The sequence below is a fragment of the Haliotis rubra genome, unplaced genomic scaffold, assembly GCF_003918875.1.
Source record: "Haliotis rubra isolate DU_JTF1 unplaced genomic scaffold, ASM391887v1 Scf66, whole genome shotgun sequence".
Classification (NCBI taxonomy): domain Eukaryota; kingdom Metazoa; phylum Mollusca; class Gastropoda; order Lepetellida; family Haliotidae; genus Haliotis; species Haliotis rubra.
Window position 1 is genome coordinate 897,437 of NW_025767368.1, and position 19,412 is coordinate 916,848.

Here is a 19,412-nt window from a genome sequence, read left to right on the forward strand (position 1 = left end):
ATGGTCATAGGCTGATATACAGGGGATCATTGTGATGGTCATAGGCTGATATATAGGGGATCATTGATGATGGTTATAGGCTGATATTGTGATGGTTATCATTGTGTGATGGTTATAGGCTGATATACAGGGGATCATTGTGATGGTTATAGGCTGATATATAGGGGAGGGGTCATCATTGTCATTGTGATGGTCATAGGTCATTTTGATGGTCATAGGCTGATATATAGCTTGTGATATATAGGGGATCATTGGATCATTGTGATGGTTATAGGCTGATATATAGGGATCATTGTGATGGTTATAGGCTGATATATAGGCTGATATATATCATTGTGATGGTTATAGGCTGATATATAGGGGATCATTGTGATGGTTATAGGCTGATATATAGGGATCATTGTGATGGTTATAGGCTGATATATAGGGATCATTGTGGTGGTTATAGGCTGATATATAGGGATCATTGTGATGGTTATAGGCTGATATATAGGGATCATTGTGATGGTTATAGGCTGATATATAGGGATCATTGTGGTGGTTATAGGCTGATATATAGGGATCATTGTGATGGTTCAGGCTGATATATAGGGATCATTGTGATGGTCATAGGCTGATATATAGGATCATTGTGATGGTTACAGGGGCATTGTGATGATGGTTATCATTGTGATGGTTATAGGCTGATATATAGGGGGATCATTGTGATAGGGATCATTGTGATGGTTACAGGCTGATATATAGGGGATCATTGTGGTGGTTATAGGTTATAGGCTGGTTATATATATATAGGATCATTGTGATAATCAAAACCAATCATTTACCTGCCTCAATCCTGCTCAAGCCATCTATTCCTAGCAGCTATTATGTTTAACATTTGTTCTCTGTACCTTGATAACCTATCAAACCTACAAAGTTGTAGTAGGTTTTCTTACAGTATGTCTACAGTATAGAATATCAACATAATAACTTGAAACATTGATTAAAACTGTTGAATCCTGAAACTGAGTTGTTCAGTTTGATAATAAAGAACTAAAACAATAATGTCCAAGATATTTTTATGGATTAAACTTCTTTTTTAATTTCTCTCACGACGTTTCGAGACCATTCCAGGTCCCTTCATCAGGTGAACTGGCAGTTAGGAACTGGCAGTTAGTGACGACGCCATAGTCCTAACTGCCAGTTCAACTGATGAAGGGACCTGGAATGGTCTCGAAACGTCGTGAGAGAAATTAAAAAAGAAGTTTAATCCATAAAAATATCTTGGACATCTATGTACAACTTCTAAATGCCACTGAAAGACATAAAACAATAATATCCTCACAGTAACATATCAGGGAAAATACTAAAAGCATTAATACACAACAAATAATCAATTGGAAAACCTTAAATTCTTGGGAAGTCAATGTATTCTTCATTAGCTAAAGTTTTCCACATACAGTACTAAAGAAGAGTTTAAGAACACACAGTTATCTATGACTATAGATAATCTGTCAAGGCTATAGATAATAGCAGATTAAGTGTAGATGTATTATAAGAAAACAAACAGTGTTTCTAAACTTCTTTTGAGCAGTATATATTCAATGCCAAGCCAAAGCACAAACGCTATGACTCATTAGCCATTTAAATTACATCATTAATAACTGTACCAAGAAATAACGCTGAACACAGTAAGACATGAACAAGACACACCACCTGTTGGCTCTTACACCATAACAAGGCTGATCAATCAATAATCACAGAGGCCAATCTATGGCTGACTTTTAATCAAGCAGATATCAATAAATAATGAGGCCAGTAATCAAGCAGGTCAGTTTGGTTGAAACCATGGTAACAACATCCCTGGTGCTGATGTAGAGGGGATCAGAGGGGATGAAGGGGAGCGGCCATTGGTACAAGTAGTGAGGATACCACAGACAGGATAACTCTGGTGAACATCATCAAGTGGCAGTGAGGGGCGCCATAACCAAGTAAAGTGAGTATTGTCCCCCTGAGGGGGTTCTGGGTTAGAGTAGACCCTCAACAATCTGTACTGGTTGTGAGGGTTACCAGATGGAGTTTGTGGTGAGGATCAGGGCCTAAATTTTCGAAGCTCTCTTAGCGCTAAGATAGTCGTAAGTGCCATATCTAAACATTAACTTCCGACTATCTTAGCGCTAAGTGAGCTTCGAAAATCAAGGCCCAGCTACTTGATTGATTGTACGATACTGTAGCCTGAATGTGCAGATTGTTCTCACAATATCAATCACTGGATTGTCTTGTCCAGACTGGATTATTTTAAGGCTGCTGTCATATGTCACATCACTGTAGGGTGTGACGGAAATAGGCTCCAGATACTGTATCCATACTGGGATTTAAACCCCTACCTTCAGTGTGAAGAACAAATGCATTAACCACTGAGCTCCCTCAACCAGGCAGATACTTCCAAAAATATTTCGTCTAAGCCCTTGAATGGTTAAGGTAATGAATTTCTGGGGTCCTAAGGCAACAAATGGTCCCCGAAATAATGATTATAAAGTAGTTTAATTAATGACTTAAAGTCTTGTGTAAATGAGCCTTCCATTTCCCAAAACCTGTGGTATTTGCATATTTCAACTTCAACAATAATAATAGCTGAATTCAGTTTCCTTTATTCGGTCTATACTGACATACTGAATGAGAGATACAATCTATATCCTAAACACCTTGAATGATTACTTCACTGAGGTCAGAATATAGCATAACAAACTGTAAGGACAGGTAGAATTCCAATGAGAGCCATGATTAATCACAAATTTTCAGTGATCTGATTTTGTAACAAAACGAAACTTAATAAACCTGAAAGAAAGTGTGAAAATAGAAAAAACTCAGCTTGGAAAAACCTGAATTTCTATGGTTATATAAATGTTTGTAATTTATTGAAGTTGATACAGACTGAAATCTTGAACATGATGCCTCTGTTGTGAGTGCAGTCACTTGGAGGGAGTGTGTGGATCACTGGAGAATAATAAATAACCCTGTAGCCCTGCTGTCTGTGATTACACATTAATGAAGGCAGAAAGTCTCTTATTCATGATGAACCTGTTTCACAGCTAAGGACAATCTTTGTAGAAATACACATATATATTCATACAGTGGTATTTAGCTGTCATACAGTTAAGGCACCAACCTCTGCACATTATTCCTATATAAGTTAACAGTTATCTCTGATAAACTACTTTGTTTATAGTTACACTTTTCAAATTTTTAAACTTATCCTATCTCACAATAAGCACTTATCTCATGGTTGAACTTTGGGCCACAGATTCCTCTGTAGGATAGTCTGTAGGAAGTCGACAAACGTTTGATGAATTGTTCACAAGGACTCTGACCTAGACTTTTGATCAAGATCAGATCATAGGCTAGAACTTGTGATGGTTGCTTCAGAGTCCCTGTAATAAATCTTTACATGAGCTCCTAGGACCTGGGCACCCCGATTTACATAATTTATCATAGCATTTGCCAAAGGACAAGTGACAAAGCTAAGAGACCGGAATCCCTGCTCTTTCACGATTTTCAACAACCCCCAGAATCCAATTACCTTTCTGTCCTCAGTCCTAGGTGGTGTAGTGGTTAGAGCGTCCGCCCGGAGAGCTGAAGGTCGCGGGTTTGATCCCCGACCACGTCATACCAAAAGACGTTAAAGTATGGTACTTGTTGGTCCCTGCCTGGCGCTTGGCACTAATGGGTACAACAAGGACTGGTCGGCTCGGAGTCAGTATAATGTGTCTGAGTGGGGTATTCATGCTTCACTGCGGCATGGTATCTCAGTGGGCTAGCACTATAAAACCAGCTTAAGTCGGGGCTAGTACAAGCAGCCGCACCTACACATACACACGCATGCACGTCGTCATATGAGCGAAATATTCTCAAGCACGACGTTAAACCCAATTTCACCTCACCTCACCTCACCTCCTCAGTCTCAGATGGTGAACTCTTCGAAACTCTCCAGATGGTGAGCTCTTCGAAACTCTCCATCAGAGACCTGGATACAGGTGATCTCTATGTATAACATTCTGAACCTATCCCATCAATGACCACTTCAATGCCTCCTCTGTTTATGTCTTATGACAGTTAACAGTCAAGGAATGCTGGAGGGGAAAACTCATACAAGGGGGTTCAAAATTCATACTCTTACTATCATATCACATCTAAATATACATAATGTCCATTAGTTTACAATTTCTTTATACTAATGTCAACAGAAAATGTCCAGCTTCTATGGAATTAGCTATGGTTATACACCATGTGCTGTCAAAATGTGAATGTACCACTCACTCATTATCATTGTTTTTATTTGTACTACGGGCCTCTGGCCTACACAGGAATAAGCATAGCATAGCTGCAGTGTTTCCGACTAAAGCATAAAACAATATTCACTCCATCTCAGTACGTGTACTCACTTGCCCCAGTCCGGCAGATTCTTCCGGTAGATGGAGTCGAGGGGAAGAACCTGCTGCTTCCCATTGGTCTGGTGGTAGATTTCCTTGGCCTGGAGAGGAAAAACATATTTCTACACTCACGTTCAGTCATTTAAAATACTGTAAATACATAAACTTAACCAAACCTGCAGAGGTTTTCAATTCTTTGAAGAGAGTCGTCCTTGGGGTACATATTATGCATTTTCCGGCTGAAAAATGTCCTGTGACAGTTGTATCAATGTTTTTTGAATAAAAAGATTGTACAATAAATAAACTCTTTTATTTATTATACGGACCCTACCTCACGGAGTTACCTCCCTTAGCGCATGCGCACCAACTGGGTAGGCTCCTAGACCCGTATCATCATTCCTTCTGCTGAATTCTTATCAGTGAACAGAATTGCGGGGAGGCGGGAGGCCCTACCCCAAGGACGACTCTCTTCAAAGAATTGAAAACCTCTGCAGGTTTGGTTAATTCTTTTTCAGAGAGATCGTCCTTGGGGTACATATTATGCATAAACACAGACTCCCAAAGACCGGAGGCCAGGGAGGAGGGAATTCTGTCCAAGCACACTCAAAATATAGCGATCGTATCATGGAAAAAAATTGAACAGACGCCATAACACTCACCTGTCACTGACCCAGTTTCGCCTCACGAGAGGCATTATGGGAGGGGAACTGACAGGGAGGATTTGTGCTCAAAGATCTACCTCTAGCATAATGAGACATTGCACGAGTGCTAATATCAACGAAATCCGACCCACTAAGTGGCTTCTTTCATGAGAGCAATCAGAGGGGAAACAAAAATACCACTCACTAACGATACAGTAACTCCGTGAGAATCGAAAGGGGTACAGGTTCTCTGAGTGAGCTCACATTAGCAGACATGTCAATAATGGAATCTTATTGTACAGTAGCCAAAACAAACCAATAAACCAAGACTCACTCGGTCAGGGTGGCAGGACACTGTCCACTGGAGAGAACAGTACGGCCAAAGTTTGCACGATTACGGGGAATGCGTGACGAGCTGATAATGGCGATAAACGTGCTTGGCCGCTCCAAATAGCGGAGCAGATCTCTTCAATGGGGAGTGCCGATGCAAAAGCTTTTGATGCGCGCTACTGCCCTGACCGAAAGTGAGCCTTCAACCCTCAGGGGAGGCTTGCCCTTAGCCTGATAAGCGGCACAAATACACGATACTAGCCAGCGAGACAAAGTCTGCTTGCTCGGCTGGCAGACCAGCCTTCCCGCCACCGTAACAACAGAACAGCTGGGTACCCGTGACGGATCCCCTGCGCTCGCTTGAGATAGACTTTGAGCGCCTTACGGACATCCAACGGGTGAGTGCTCAGAGAGGAGTGGTCCCCGATGTGGAAGGCTGGGTAAGAGTAGGAAGTTCGATAGGAGCTGTCACATGGAAAGCGTGATCGACCTTCGGTCGGGCATCTGGGAGGCTTAATACTGACACGATCCGTGAAACACAGTCAGCCGGGTCGGACGACATAGCATGTAAATCGCCGACCCTTCGACCAGATGTTACCATGACCAGAAAACAGCTTTCCAGGTCAACAACTGAATGGAAATAGCCGATAGGTGTGAGAAAGTGGGACCGACAGCCAATCGAAAGCACGATCGACAAATCCCAAGGTGGACTGGTTCGCCTGAGAGCAGGTCGAATCCGCCCGGCCAGCCAGCGAAAGCGCTAAACGAGAGGGTGCTGCCCCAGAAGAGCACCATCGACAGGGGTGTGAAAAGTGGAAATAGCGGTGGAGTAGCCGCGAATGGTCGGCCGCCAGGCCTTCTTCCAAACGAGGCTTGCAAAACTCCAATACTGGACTAAATCCGAGCAGAAAAGGATCTGCAATCCCCTTATCTGAACACCAGCGGCGCATAGCGGACCACCTATCCTCGTACTGAACGCTTGTCGAATCCCGCCTCGAAGCCAGAATTGTGTCTGCAACTGCTGCAGGAATTCGCTCGCGCCTCGAGGTTAGACCTGACAGAGGCCAAGCCACCCACTGAATCCGCGGATTTGGGTGGGCGCGCGCTCGAGTGAGAATGTCCGGTCGCAGGTAATAGAACAGGAGGCTGAGCCAGAAACCTGAGAATTACCGAAACCAGCTCTGTGACGCCAAAGCGTGCCAGTAGCACAAGTAGCCGAGCTGGCTGGTGGACAGCTGTGAAAGGACACGGGAATGAGTGGTAATGGCGGAACGCCCAGAGCACTTTGCCCGTCCCAATCCAGCAGGAAGGCGCGGCAGCCAACGCCCTGGGTCCGTATCCGAGAGCAGAACACGGAAGTCTGATGCGCCCCGCCGGACGCAAACAGATCCACCTCGAACCACCCGCATAACTGGGAGATTACTGTGAATATCTGCCTGTCGAGCATCCATTCACTGCGGGGCCAGGATCCGCGAGAGCGCATCTGCTCGCGACGCTTCTCCAGCCCCGGAGATAAACAGGGAGTACCTGACAATCGTATTGGTCGCTCCAGAGGAGAAAGTCCCACGCTTCCGGAGGAGCTTTGGGGACACCGTGCCTCCCTGCTTCAGGATGTACGACATGGCCGCCTGGTTGTCTAACTGAAGACGGACTACCTGGCCACGGACATGCTCTCTGAAGCCTCAATACCAACCGCACAGCTCTCAGTTCCAACACGCTGATGTGAAGGTGAGCTTCGCTTCGACCAGAGTCCGAAGCCCGACAGACTGCCCAGAACGCCCCAGCCCGCGGAGGGACGATCTGTCTGAACTGTGAGAGCTGGCGCCGATTTCCAAGGGAACCCCTGGTGAGATTCCCGACATTTGTCCACCACTGAAGGTGAGGTGTCAACCACTGGGACTGTGAGACTGCGCCCAGATCCTCCGTGTGAGTCCACAGCCGAGCCAAAGCTTGCTGTATGGGACGCATTCAACCGCCTCCGCCACACTACAGAGATCGCCGCCGCCATATGGCTCCAGTAGACGGAGCCAAGTCCGTGCTGGTGCCTGGGGCTGGGAGAGGAATGAAGAGACCATCTCCTAACTCTGGTGACCCGGTCGGGCGACAAGGAAACGAGATCCTTGTTCGCTTGAATCGCCCCCAAGAAAACCAAGTCCTGGGTGGGTACCAGGTCGGATTTCTTGAGGTTGATGATCCACCCCAGTCGAAGTTAGAATGTCTATCACTGTGTGAGTAGCATCTGACTTCGCTGGCTGTGTTAGTGTTCGGAGCAACCAGTCGCCTAGGTAAGGGTAACAACGCCTTCCTTGCGAGCGCGAGCTAGGGTAGCTGGGACTAACATGAGCTTGGTGAACACCCTTGGGGCAGTCGATATGCCGAAGGAGCACCCTGAATTGGTAATACATCCCGTCCGTGAAGAGAACCGAAGGTACTGCTTGAACGATGGATGTATGGGTACATGCAGATACGCGATCCTTTAGGTCGATTGACGGAGCCAATCGCCGGGCTGAACAGATGAGATCACCGAAGCGCAGTGTCTCCATCTTGAAGGATGGTACTTCGAGCATGCGATTCAACCCCTTGAGGTTGAGAATCGGACGGAACCCGCCGCCTTTCTTCGGACGCGAAGTACGCGGAATAAAATCCCGCCTGTTCCTCTCCCCGTGGAATGCGCCGATTAGGGACTTGTCCAGCAGAGCCTGAACTTCGTCGCTAATATGTCCGCCTCTGGCTTGACATGACGGCACCGAGTGCGACGATGCCGGTGAAGTCGGGCGGACTCGCCCACAGTGGGAGATGGCCTATGCTGACCGTGGGCCAGCACCTGCCGTTGTTGGTAGCCTTCTCCCATTCCGCAGGAATAGAGAGAGGCGCCTCCCACTGGATATGGGGTAGGAGCGCGTGTAGACCCGGTAGCGGAGCTGACTGGGCGTGACACACGGCTTGAGCGGCAGCCTGATGGGTTAACGGAGGTCGGGCAGACCTCCCGCGCCACTGAAAGGCTGGGGAGCTAGTCGAGGACTGCTCCTTGCCCCTACCCTTGGCGGACCTGTTCCTCCGCCTACCCCTACCAAGCGGCCGGCCAGCCGGCAGACTCGGGTGTAGGCTGCACCCCGGCGGAGGAAGGTGGCACGGAGCCGCTGGGCGAGACACCCGCTGGTGCTCCAACAAGGCCTTAGAGTCCTTGAAGGAGGTAGCTGCAGCGCAGCCTCCTCGTATGACCTGCTGGGCCCCTGGAAAGAGGGTCGCTCCCCAGACGGAAAGGGAGGGCCAGCAAGGTCTGCTGTGTTGCTGCCGAGTACCTAGACGCCGACAGCCACAGCCGGCGATCCCCATGACTCGCGCCACATCACCGTCCGACGCAGCAGACCGCAAAGAGTCGCGCTGCCAGCGTGAGCCTGCACTTCCAAAGCTGACGGAGCAGCACGACATGCGGCGACATCGCCGCCAGCATGCCCTCCGCCTTCCAGGGCCGACCTCTGAACCGAGGTGAGGTAGGCCTCATGGACCACCACCCGCACCTGCTGCATCGCCCGGCGTTCGCAGACCTCCTCGTAGGTCCGCACGCGGCGCCGCAGGGGATGCCGCCAGGGCAAAAGGTGGAGTTAGCGCCCTTGCCGAGCAGCCGAGCTGCTCCGAGGAAGCCGAGCCTCCCCAGGGCGACGGAAGTGAAAACACATTCGCCAACAATTGGTACAACGAACAGGGAATCCTCCCCAAGCTGGTAGCGCCGCACGAAGTTCAGGTAAGTCAAACCTTACTCGGGCACCAGACAAGAGGGGATCGACCACGCCCGAGACCAACGATGGCAGAATGCGGAGCTGCGCTCGTGAGGGTTGCCTAGGGCAAACGCCGCCAGGCAAGCTGAACTCAGTCGAGTCCACGCAACCAGCAGGCACCGCTGCCTGGGTAGGCCTCGGCATTCTCTCTGCCGGACCTCCCGCAAGGCCGGCAAAACGGAAGCCGCCAGTCAGGCTCTCGACCTCCCCTAAGCTCCATTGCCTCGGCGTCCGAGCCCGAAGTCAGAGGCTGGCCCTCCTCCGTAAGAGGACCCTAACCCCGACCCGTGGACTGCCTAACGCTAGGAACCACAGGAAGGGAAGAACAGACAGACTGCTCCACGCCAGCGCCAGCCGGGCGCGGCGGGACTCCGTCTCGAGACGCTGGAGGCAGGCCAGGCAGAACTGGTGCCTCCGCCTCATGGGGCGGGTGTGCGCAAGGACCGGAATACCAGGAATACTCAACGGCCCTCGCCGAAGCTCGAGAGGGGACTGGGAGCACTTCCTCTCCGGAGCAGCCGAAAGGCCCGGATCCGGCCAGAGGCAACGGATCTACAGACGCCTCAAGGCCGAGGGATCGAGCCGAGCCCGCGCGATCCCACCCTCGACTTCTCCACCCCGGCCCGAGTGGGTGAGGAACTCCTGCCGGAGACCTCCAACCGACTCACTTAACGGCGACTTCATCGAGTCCATCTGCTGCTGAAACATAGACTCCATCAGTGACATGTCAAAACCACTCGGCGTGGCAGGAGAGGGGAAGGGCCACGGGATTTTTCCCTTTTTGACACACGCTTGGACTTAGACGGGGAACCCTCGCGCCAGGTCCCTCCCCGCCACGATTTCGCGATAGAACAAGGTGTCGGCAGCCCGCCTCTTCTGGGCCCGGGAAAAGGCCAGACAAATAGGACAGGAGTCAGTTTCATGGCCTGTCTTCTCCAGACAGGCCACGCAACTGGTATGACTGTCGGCCCGGGATACTCCCTCACAGACCGAACAGCATGAAAAGGCCTGAAACAAACACGCAAACATGTTAGTTAACGGCGCCAGCAGCAGATAAACACGTAGAAAACATTGAAAACTACGTGAAGGTTACCACGGAAGTAATAGTTGGTTTTAATACGCAATATTACGACCATTATGGCACGCTAAACTTCCCGCCATGGCAGAGCAACACGCGGCGTAACCACGGGAAAGTTCGCGTAATTTTGTATTAATACAAAGTCACAATTATGAAACAACCAACTGTAAAGCTTTACTGTTCTTGTTTTAGACAAATAAAGACCATACATACAGGTGGTGTCTCAGACATAGTCTTTTTAACAGCCAGCACGCTCATGAATGGGTTACTCAAAACACGTCTGTTCACGGCCGTGACAGCAGAAGGAATGATGATACGGGTCTAGGAGCCTACCCAGTTGGTGCGCATGCTCTAAGGGAGGTAACTCCGTGAGGTAGGGTCCGTATAATAAATAAAAGAGTTTATTTATTGTACAATCTTTTTATTCAAAAAACATTGATACAACTGTCACAGGACATTTTTCAGCCGGAAAATGCATAATATGTACCCCAAGGACGATCTCTCTGAAAAAGAATAGATATATTCCTACATTAAAGTACTGGTGTCAGCATATCTAAATCACTGGTATGTATCCATGTCGAAGGCTTCAGACAGAGTGTAGCGTGACAGTGTCAAGAAGTGTTATTACCAACACACCTTTTTAACAGTTCTTCCCAGACTGTTAATTTAATTGTGGTTAATTTCACCGACTCAAGTGTATGTATGTCAGGTATATATGAATATTACATACACATAACAAAATATCTTAATTAGTATGGACTAAATTATTTGAGCTGCTTCGTGTCTTGTAGTATTACAGATAGAGAGTTGTCATAAAGAGAGGGGCACAGATTACAATGATTACAATGATTACATTAGTAGTGTGAGAGCAGCTTACCTTCTTTGTGGACAGAGTGACGACACAGTCCATGTCAGCTGACATATGCCACGACATGACACGTGCAATGTCGTTATCTTCAACCCGACCCAGATGTGCTATCTGTAACAACAAAACAACATTAAACATGCTGCCTCGTGGTTACTGGAGGAACAGTTCCGCCTGTGTTTACACAACAGGAGTTACTTGTGACATGCTGAGTTGCATCCTTTGGCAGCCAGTATCAAGTTACTTACTTTTCCTAAGACTTCATGGTCCTTGGGTGCTGGGGGCAGGCCACAGAGCCGCCTGGGTACTTTCAGCAGATGTTCTCTCTCCTTAACACGGGCTGCCACAAGTTTGTCTACCACACTGATCTGAAACACACCATGGCTCAGATTTATACACCCTGTGAAGATCTGGGTTAAAATTGCTCTTAAGCAACCCATGCTAGTCGTAAAAGGCGACTAACGGGATAGTGTGGTCAGGTTTGCTGACTTAGTTGACGCATGTCATTGCATCCCCACTACATAAATCGATGCTCATGCTGTTGATCACTTAACTGTCTGGTCCAGACTCAATTATTTACAGACAGCCACCATACATCTGGAATATCGTCGCGTGTGGTGTTAAATAACAAACAAACAAAATCCAAATGAGATAAACTGTCATGCGTATGACGTGAAATGTAAGAGATACATATGTCAAGATATTGGGATCCTACTCGGAATATCAAACTTACATCTTGAAGCTGGGATGGAGGAATGTTCTGTTTGCGGAGTTCCCCTCGAATGTTCTGTTCCTCCCTTGTAGCTTCAACAACGGAGACTGGAAAGTAAGGAATAACATTCATAAACTGACTAGAATCATGTGTCGGAATGGTGTTTGGCTGAACAATCATAAAATAGTACCAACCATCCAACATCAGTTTCATTACCTCAATCCATCTAAATATATCACAGTACAATATCAGGGAGATATTACACATGTTGTCATGTTCGTCTGTCAGCCTCACGTTTGATCACAGAGCAGCCCGTGTGTCTGGTGGGACATCCACAACTCTAGTCACGATGTGATCAGTCACTAATTGCTTCTCAGTTCGACACCGACAGCCTGCTAGCAAAACAAAGCAGTACGCTATCACTCCATACTAGACCCTCTATACTATACAGAATGAGAGGACACTGTAAAAGTGACACATATATATGTACAGTCTGCACTGAATTACAAATTCAGTGTTAAATAATTCATTCTTCACTCATTCTGCTCTCGTTCTATGCCCATGTCTGATAGCCAGGGTCCAATTCCCTACATGTGGAGCCAATTTCTGCCATCCCCTGATATATAGCTGGAGCATTGCTGAAAGTGGCATAAAACTATACTCACTCACTCATTCTATACTACTGCCAGGATATAAGCCTTCATTCTATACTACTGCTAGGATATAGGCCTTCATTCTATACAACTGCTAGGATATATGTCCTCCTTATTCTATACTACTGCTAGGATATAAGCCTTCATTCTATACAACTGCTAGGATATAAGCCCTCATTCTATACTACTGCTAGGATATATGTCCTCCTTATTCTATACTACTGCTAGGATATAAGCCTTCATTCTATACAACTGCTAGGATATAAGCCTTCATTCTATACTACTGCTAGGATATAGGCCTTCATTCTATACTACTGCTAGGATATATGTCCTCCTTATTCTATACTACTGCTAGGATATAAGCCTCTCATTCTATACTACTGCTACGATATATGTCCTCCTTATTCTATACTACTGCTAGGATATAAGCCCTCATTCTATACTACTGCTATAAGGGTAATGCGATTTTTCAGGGCATTATCATTTGTGGAAACCTGAGGTCTTTCATTAACTGCCCGACAGGTTAATCCTGACTTACTTCGGAGTTCACTAACAAGTTGCTGCTGGGTCTCGAACATTGACTTGTAGGCTCTGATGGTGGACTGCAGGTTGTCCCGCTCCTTCGACAGCGCTGCCATCTGTGACTGCTTCTTTGCATCTGAAATACAACATCTTGTTGTCACTCGACCTCAGTTTCTTGCCAATTTGTTTGTTCTTTCTATATAATTTACTCATGTGTAATTTCACCAGGGCACACTTGCACAAAGCAATCTTAGTGCTACAACTATCTTAAGTCTATTCGAGAGTATGGTAGTTACGTTCATCGAAAGTTTTTTTCGTCAACGAGGGCCCACGTCAACGAAAAGATGAAAAGCTTTATGCTTGAGTAATGTCCTCCTCTACTCAAACGTTAACATATCTGAACTTTCTACTGATTCACAATTTTTTGAAATATTAAACAATGCATTTTTCAGACACCATCATGAGTAAAGCTACTGTGAATGCCTGGCTAGATCATGCATCCACTGTGCCTCGTAAACCACGTATCCGCCTGCGAGTGGTGACCAACTCTAAAGGCTATGTTGAGCTGGACCTACACAACCGGAACCTGTCAGTGGTGCCCCCCGAGGTGTTCCAGTTCACCAGGATCGAGGTACTCAAGCTGTCCCACAACAAGCTGGAGCAGCTCCCGGTCATGTTGTCCTATCTCCGAGGTCTACGTCTTCTCCAACTCCAGCACAACCTCATCACATCTCTACCACAGACACTCATCAACTGTAAACACCTGACTGAGCTCAACCTCACCAACAACAGGTTGTCAACACTGCCAAAGTGTGTTTGTAAGTTGCAATTATATTCAAAGAATCCAAATCCTTTATGTCATAGTGCCCCGGTGTAATGCATTTACATAGGCACTCCACATTTTACAACATTACACAATTTCAACTGTACACGGGAATTCATCTTGGGTGTTAAATGTGTTAAAATATTTACCTCCATACAACCATTGCCTCCAATAATTCACGAGGTACTTTCAATAACAACATAACAAAGTATGACTCAAAAAATTAAAGAAACAAGTAATCACTTATGAATCAGACCTAAGAAATAGATCTTAGGCATAGCAACTAGATGGTATCTTTCCAGACAAAATCACCACATTAACAAATGTCCTGATTAATCAATCATTATTAAAGTATTTTTGTCAAAATACTGGAATGGCAATAGGAATCTCTTTTTTCTAGCTGAAAACTTAATATTGTGTCGTCGTATGGTGGGTTCAGACGATTCACAGACTTGATCAATTTGAAAATGCAAAATAAATCTGGGAATCAGCAGAAAATTGCCATAACTGATAATAACAGCACATACCTACAGCTTGTTCAGCTTGACCTGAGCTACTCTACATATGCATGACCCGGGAGGTCAAAAGGCACAAACGGCAGGTCAAGGAAGGTTTTTAATGCCTAAAAGCCCGAATCGGAAACATTAAACTATCTCTAGCTTCCTTTTTAAAGAAAGTTAGGACATTGCTGACGATTTCTCGACACTGAGATGTCAAATGGCGACCTCGTCTCGGATGTTGACAATGAACTGACAAAGGTGCAGCCCTTCACAATAATGGACCCAACCAGTTGTGACACGGTCACGCAATGCATTAGTATTCACTTGATCAGGTCAAGCTAAACAAGCTGTAACTTACACAATGTACAGGAAATAGACCACATATTGTTTCCTACATGAGTTAATTAACACTGTTTTTTTATTGAGGTTCGCTGCATCTCCTGAAGGTCCTCCAGCTTGGTGAGAATGATTTAGAGCAGATTCCCCATGAAGTTGGCCTACTGACAAACCTCAAACACCTGGACATGCATCAGAACAAACTGTGGTATCTGCCCTTCTCCATCCAGAATCTCAGCAAGCTGCTGTTCCTGAACCTTGCCAATAACCTCTTGGACCAGGTCCCTGTCCCCGTGTGCAAGCTCTCCTCCCTCCATGTCCTCAACCTCTCTCAAAACAGGCTAGCAGGTCTCCCACCAGACTTTGACTCCTTGAAGCAACTCAGGGAGCTCAACATCAGCCTCAACCAGTTCACATCACTCAACATCATGGTCACACGGATGAGACATCTCAAGTTTCTTAATGTCTCTAAAAACAGACTTACTGCTCTTCCCACAGAACTGACCCGACTGCAGTCTCTCCGAGTGCTCCATGTCCAAGGCAACAAGCTCATGACTATCCCGGACAAATTTGATAACCTGCAATATCTCAACATCTCTGGTAATGACTTTACTAGTTTCTCTGTGTCACGCATGAAGAACCTGATCTGCCTGAATGCTGCTAACAACAAACTGGAGTCTCTTCCTCAGGGGATATTTGACCTCACTCAGCTCAAGTACCTGCGTCTGGAGCAAAACAAGATCTATGACATCAACCCCCAGATTGTCCTGCTGACCAAACTCCAGACCCTTGACCTCAGCTACAACAAGATTAACACCTTGCCTGACAACATGTACAAGTTGGAGAACCTACAAAAGTTTAATATCAAGGGCAACACCATTGTCCATGACAAGAATATGCGCAAGAACGTTCAGCCAGAGAAAGAGTCAAAGGGGCTATTTGGAATTTTCAAAAAGAAAGACCCTGTTAAAGATGAGAATCCAAAGTCAAACACTTTGAGATCATCACGACCTCTGACAAGAAGACCCATCCCGAAAGATGGATCAAAGACTCTCGGTCATAACTTTTCCAAGCCTCCAACAAAAGGTAACAGAAGATCTAGAAGTGAAACGCTTATGGGAAGAATGCCAGCTGAGGAATACCAGACAACGGGAAAGAAGTCAGCCTTGGAATATCAGACTAAGGAACTCCGCACAATGTTTCTTGAGGAAGACAGTATCAGTCTGGATTCAAGGACATCGATCAGGACGTATCGCAGTGAGCCAAACCTGAAAAAGGTTGGCAAGTCTCCTGACTCAGGGGTGGCCCGGACGGAGCCATCACATGGTGACCTAATGCCCCAGGGGGAGACTACACGCTGCTGGGGGTCTGCAACCAGATCGAGATGCTGCTCAACAAGCAGCTACTCCATCCTGTCATTGCCAACAACACCATAGGCAAAAGGTCAGTACAGTACACAATTAGCAGATTTTTATCTGTATGCTTTTACGAAAATGAAAAAAGTTGTGTCAACTTAATAAATCTTTTACAGACTTTTAGTCAACAATTAAGGCACATTCAAACATTCAATCACTTGGGTTTGTCTGTTCAACAGACTCTATCGATGTCAATCAATCTTTATTCGGTACTTAAAAGGCCACAGGCCTAATGTACATTTATATACACAATATTTACTCTTGATTGACTCTATCGATGTTTGACCTGACAACAGTGTGGATATGGATATCTCAGCAGCTGCTTTCTATGACAATTGCTTACTTGTGTGACTACCATGGACTATTTTGGTGACTGTTATCAGGGGCGGTGGGGTAACGTAGTGGTTAAAGGGTTCACTTGTCACGCTGAAGACATGGGTTCGATTCCCCAAATGGGTATAATGTATGAAGCCCATTTTTCATGTCCTCCGCCGTGATATTGTTGAAATATTGCTAAAAGTGGCTAAAAAAACAAACTAAACACACTTACACTCTAGCTGTCAAGAGAAGAGTTTCTAATCACGGCTAAATATTAGAGCTATATTATATGTATATTACTGTTGGGGCAGAGTGATGCAAGGTCATATGGTATGTAGTCACACAATTTCCACTTGAAGTGTTTTACAGCAAGCATGGGGTACTCAGGACCTATACTGCAATATGATAAATATTATGACATAATTCAGTGGCTTTGGTCACACATTTCCGAGCACACCAATGATTTTGAGTGTGTGTTCTAGATTCTCTGATGACCGCACCATACAGAAAACCCCGAATGGTGTATGGCGACTGAGTCAGGATGCTACTGTGGAGAACTACGGCCTGGAGTACAGTCAGCCTGAGACGTTCACCATCACACAGTCTGGGGGTTCCTATGTCTCAAGTTTCGACAACCGTATACAGGTCACTGCCCCCACCAACGCCTTCATCAACACTGTACATGCTACACTTCAGGTCAGTCAACTCCATCCAGACTTACCATATTTGCTGTATTAATGCCCCCTGCACTACCTCCTTAACCAAAGAGCACCCTTAAACACGCTAAACCCAGAGTGCTGGTTAGCAAACCCCCAAAACGACAATCTAGATTTCTTGTGCATAATACAGATAGTTTTTCAGTAAATACAGCAATTTAAAAAGTTATGTAATTATTAATTATAATCATTTTCACTGACATTTGCACTAACTTTGGTCTCTACCTCAAAATTTTGACAATGAATTCTCCAGTGTATGGTTTTGATAAGATTCCGTATTTGATCTCTATCTGTAATATCAATTATGCAACTTCAACTCATCCTTTTTTATAACTAAAACACATCAAATGTTAGATATACACTTCTAGTGATCCTGATCTTAAGATGAGACATTCATGATTAACACTGGATCTAAACACAGGTCCTACGCATCAAGCACAGCCTCCTGGCAAAGATCAAGTCCATGGAACGTTATGTTGAAAATCTACTTGCTGTCGGCCCCCGTAATTTATTTCAAGCTTCTAGAGTCACAGGCTGTCATCAACAGTGCAGTGACAATCACCATCCCTGCTCCACCCGAAATGAGACGTGGTCACCTGATGGTTGTGACTGTAAGGGCAGACAACTCCTGTACACCTTGTTCAAGTGGCTACCAGTCAGCAAAGGGAGCTGTAACCTTCAATGCCTGGCACCTGACAGGGTGAGTAGGACTTCATTCCTTCTAGAACATGTTATGCAACACTTCACCCCACAGAATCTGCATAGCACTGGGTAATGTCTACTTAACACCATGCTTATTGTCCTGCTAGTGGCAGTCATAGAGAGTAAATATTTAGAGTCAGCGACATGCCATCCTTATCATGAAGACTGTGTGGCTGTGTAACCTGCCTGATTGTGGTTTCTGTGCCTTTATCTCAAGGGTGGTTGTTCAAGCATTCAGCCATGATTTGCCTGGACGGATTTAATAAATATTCTACTACAACATCCACTTTTACTCTGCTTATCAACATCCACTAACTCATCTATTCAATCCAGGGAAAGTGATATGACAGGACCGCATTTTCCACTTTTGTTAAAAGCATGTAAAACAACAACACACTTGTAAGCATGCTATAAAGGTCAACATTAAGTCCAATAATACCCCTAAAACTTGTGCTGCCATTTCAGAAAGGTAGCAGTGGTGACAAAGGCCAAGTGTAAGTACAAGGCATGCAAGTCAGTGGAGGAGCTGCTTCAGCGACTTGGGATTCGACAGAAAGGGGCAGATAACTGAAGTCTGACAGAAAGGGGCAGATAACTGAAGTCTGACAGAAAGGGGCAGATAACTGAAGTCTGACAGAAAGGGGCAGATAACTGAAGTCTGACAGAAAGGGGCAGATAACTGAAGTCTGACAGAAAGGGGCAGATAACTGAAGTCAAATGGATACTGGCATATGGGTGAGGTCCAAAAGGACACAAAGCTGACAGCCAACAACTGGGAGACAAATACTATGAAAGAACTTGAACATTGTATAAGGTGACTGTGAACAGTCTTGAACTGAATTGTCTGTTGTCTACCATGAGCTCTGGGTGTATCATCCATCTCAATGCATGACTTTCTTTTACCCAAATATTCCACAAACCATGCAGTAGTGCTGTACCATCTCTGCCAGAGATGAAAAAGGACTGTTAGGATGATTATGTCCAGTAACAGAATGCACTGGAACATTGTTGTGCGTTGTGAATCACATCAGTTGTATTCACTGTTGATTCATGGAACTGTATGTGATGGTTGTGAGGTACAAAGTAAGGTCAGGTTTGGACTGGGCCACAACACTCTTGAATACTGATTTGTTTTTATGATTGTTTGTTGTTTAATGCCTCACACAGCAGTTTTTCAGCCACATATTGGTCAGCTAACTAACTGGTGCAGGAGTTATGCTGATCAGTACCATAGCACACTCTTGACACTAATTCACAGTATCCTGGAACAAATTATAATGAGAGTGGGCTAAACTGGTTAAGGTAGTCAGGTCACATGATGGTCTGTGATGCTCTTCATATCAATCACTTGTTTCTGTGCTAAGTTTGCTGACAACACTATAACATAAAACCCCCACTTCTCCCATTCTCCAGCTCTGTCCCTATGCCATCATCAGGTTGTGCAGACTGACACTGTACGACTCTTGTCATCCACAGATGGAATAACTGTCCCGTAGACATTTACTACAGTCACAACACCACACCAGCCAAATACTTAAATGTAGTAGTACTTTAATTATCATTAGTTAACAGGGGTGGAAATAACTTTAAAATTGCTAGTGTACTCCGGTACA

At 45.7% G+C, this 19,412-nt stretch overlaps 2 protein-coding genes across 2 annotated transcripts in view; one reads left to right on the plus strand and one right to left on the minus strand.

The window, feature by feature from the left end:
- LOC124257376 (structural maintenance of chromosomes flexible hinge domain-containing protein 1-like) overlaps positions 1 to 19,412 on the minus strand; it is a 67,629-nt gene that overhangs the window by 8,216 nt on the left and 40,001 nt on the right. The window contains exons 34-38 of the mRNA XM_046691422.1: positions 13,006 to 13,125; positions 11,836 to 11,921; positions 11,351 to 11,470; positions 11,115 to 11,216; positions 4,422 to 4,510 (exon numbers count right to left, since the gene is read on the minus strand). Of these exons, the coding sequence (XP_046547378.1) occupies positions 4,422 to 4,510; positions 11,115 to 11,216; positions 11,351 to 11,470; positions 11,836 to 11,921; positions 13,006 to 13,125 (517 nt within the window). The remainder of the gene's footprint in view (positions 1 to 4,421; positions 4,511 to 11,114; positions 11,217 to 11,350; positions 11,471 to 11,835; positions 11,922 to 13,005; positions 13,126 to 19,412) is intronic.
- LOC124257345 (leucine-rich repeat protein SHOC-2-like) lies at positions 1,461 to 19,362 on the plus strand. The gene is made up of 6 exons (XM_046691383.1): positions 1,461 to 1,975; positions 13,442 to 13,807; positions 14,739 to 16,091; positions 16,864 to 17,077; positions 17,519 to 17,797; positions 18,265 to 19,362. The coding sequence occupies exons 2-3, from the start codon at positions 13,450 to 13,452 to the stop codon at positions 16,082 to 16,084; spliced, it is 1,704 nt and encodes a 567-aa protein (XP_046547339.1). The 5' UTR covers positions 1,461 to 1,975; positions 13,442 to 13,449; the 3' UTR covers positions 16,085 to 16,091; positions 16,864 to 17,077; positions 17,519 to 17,797; positions 18,265 to 19,362.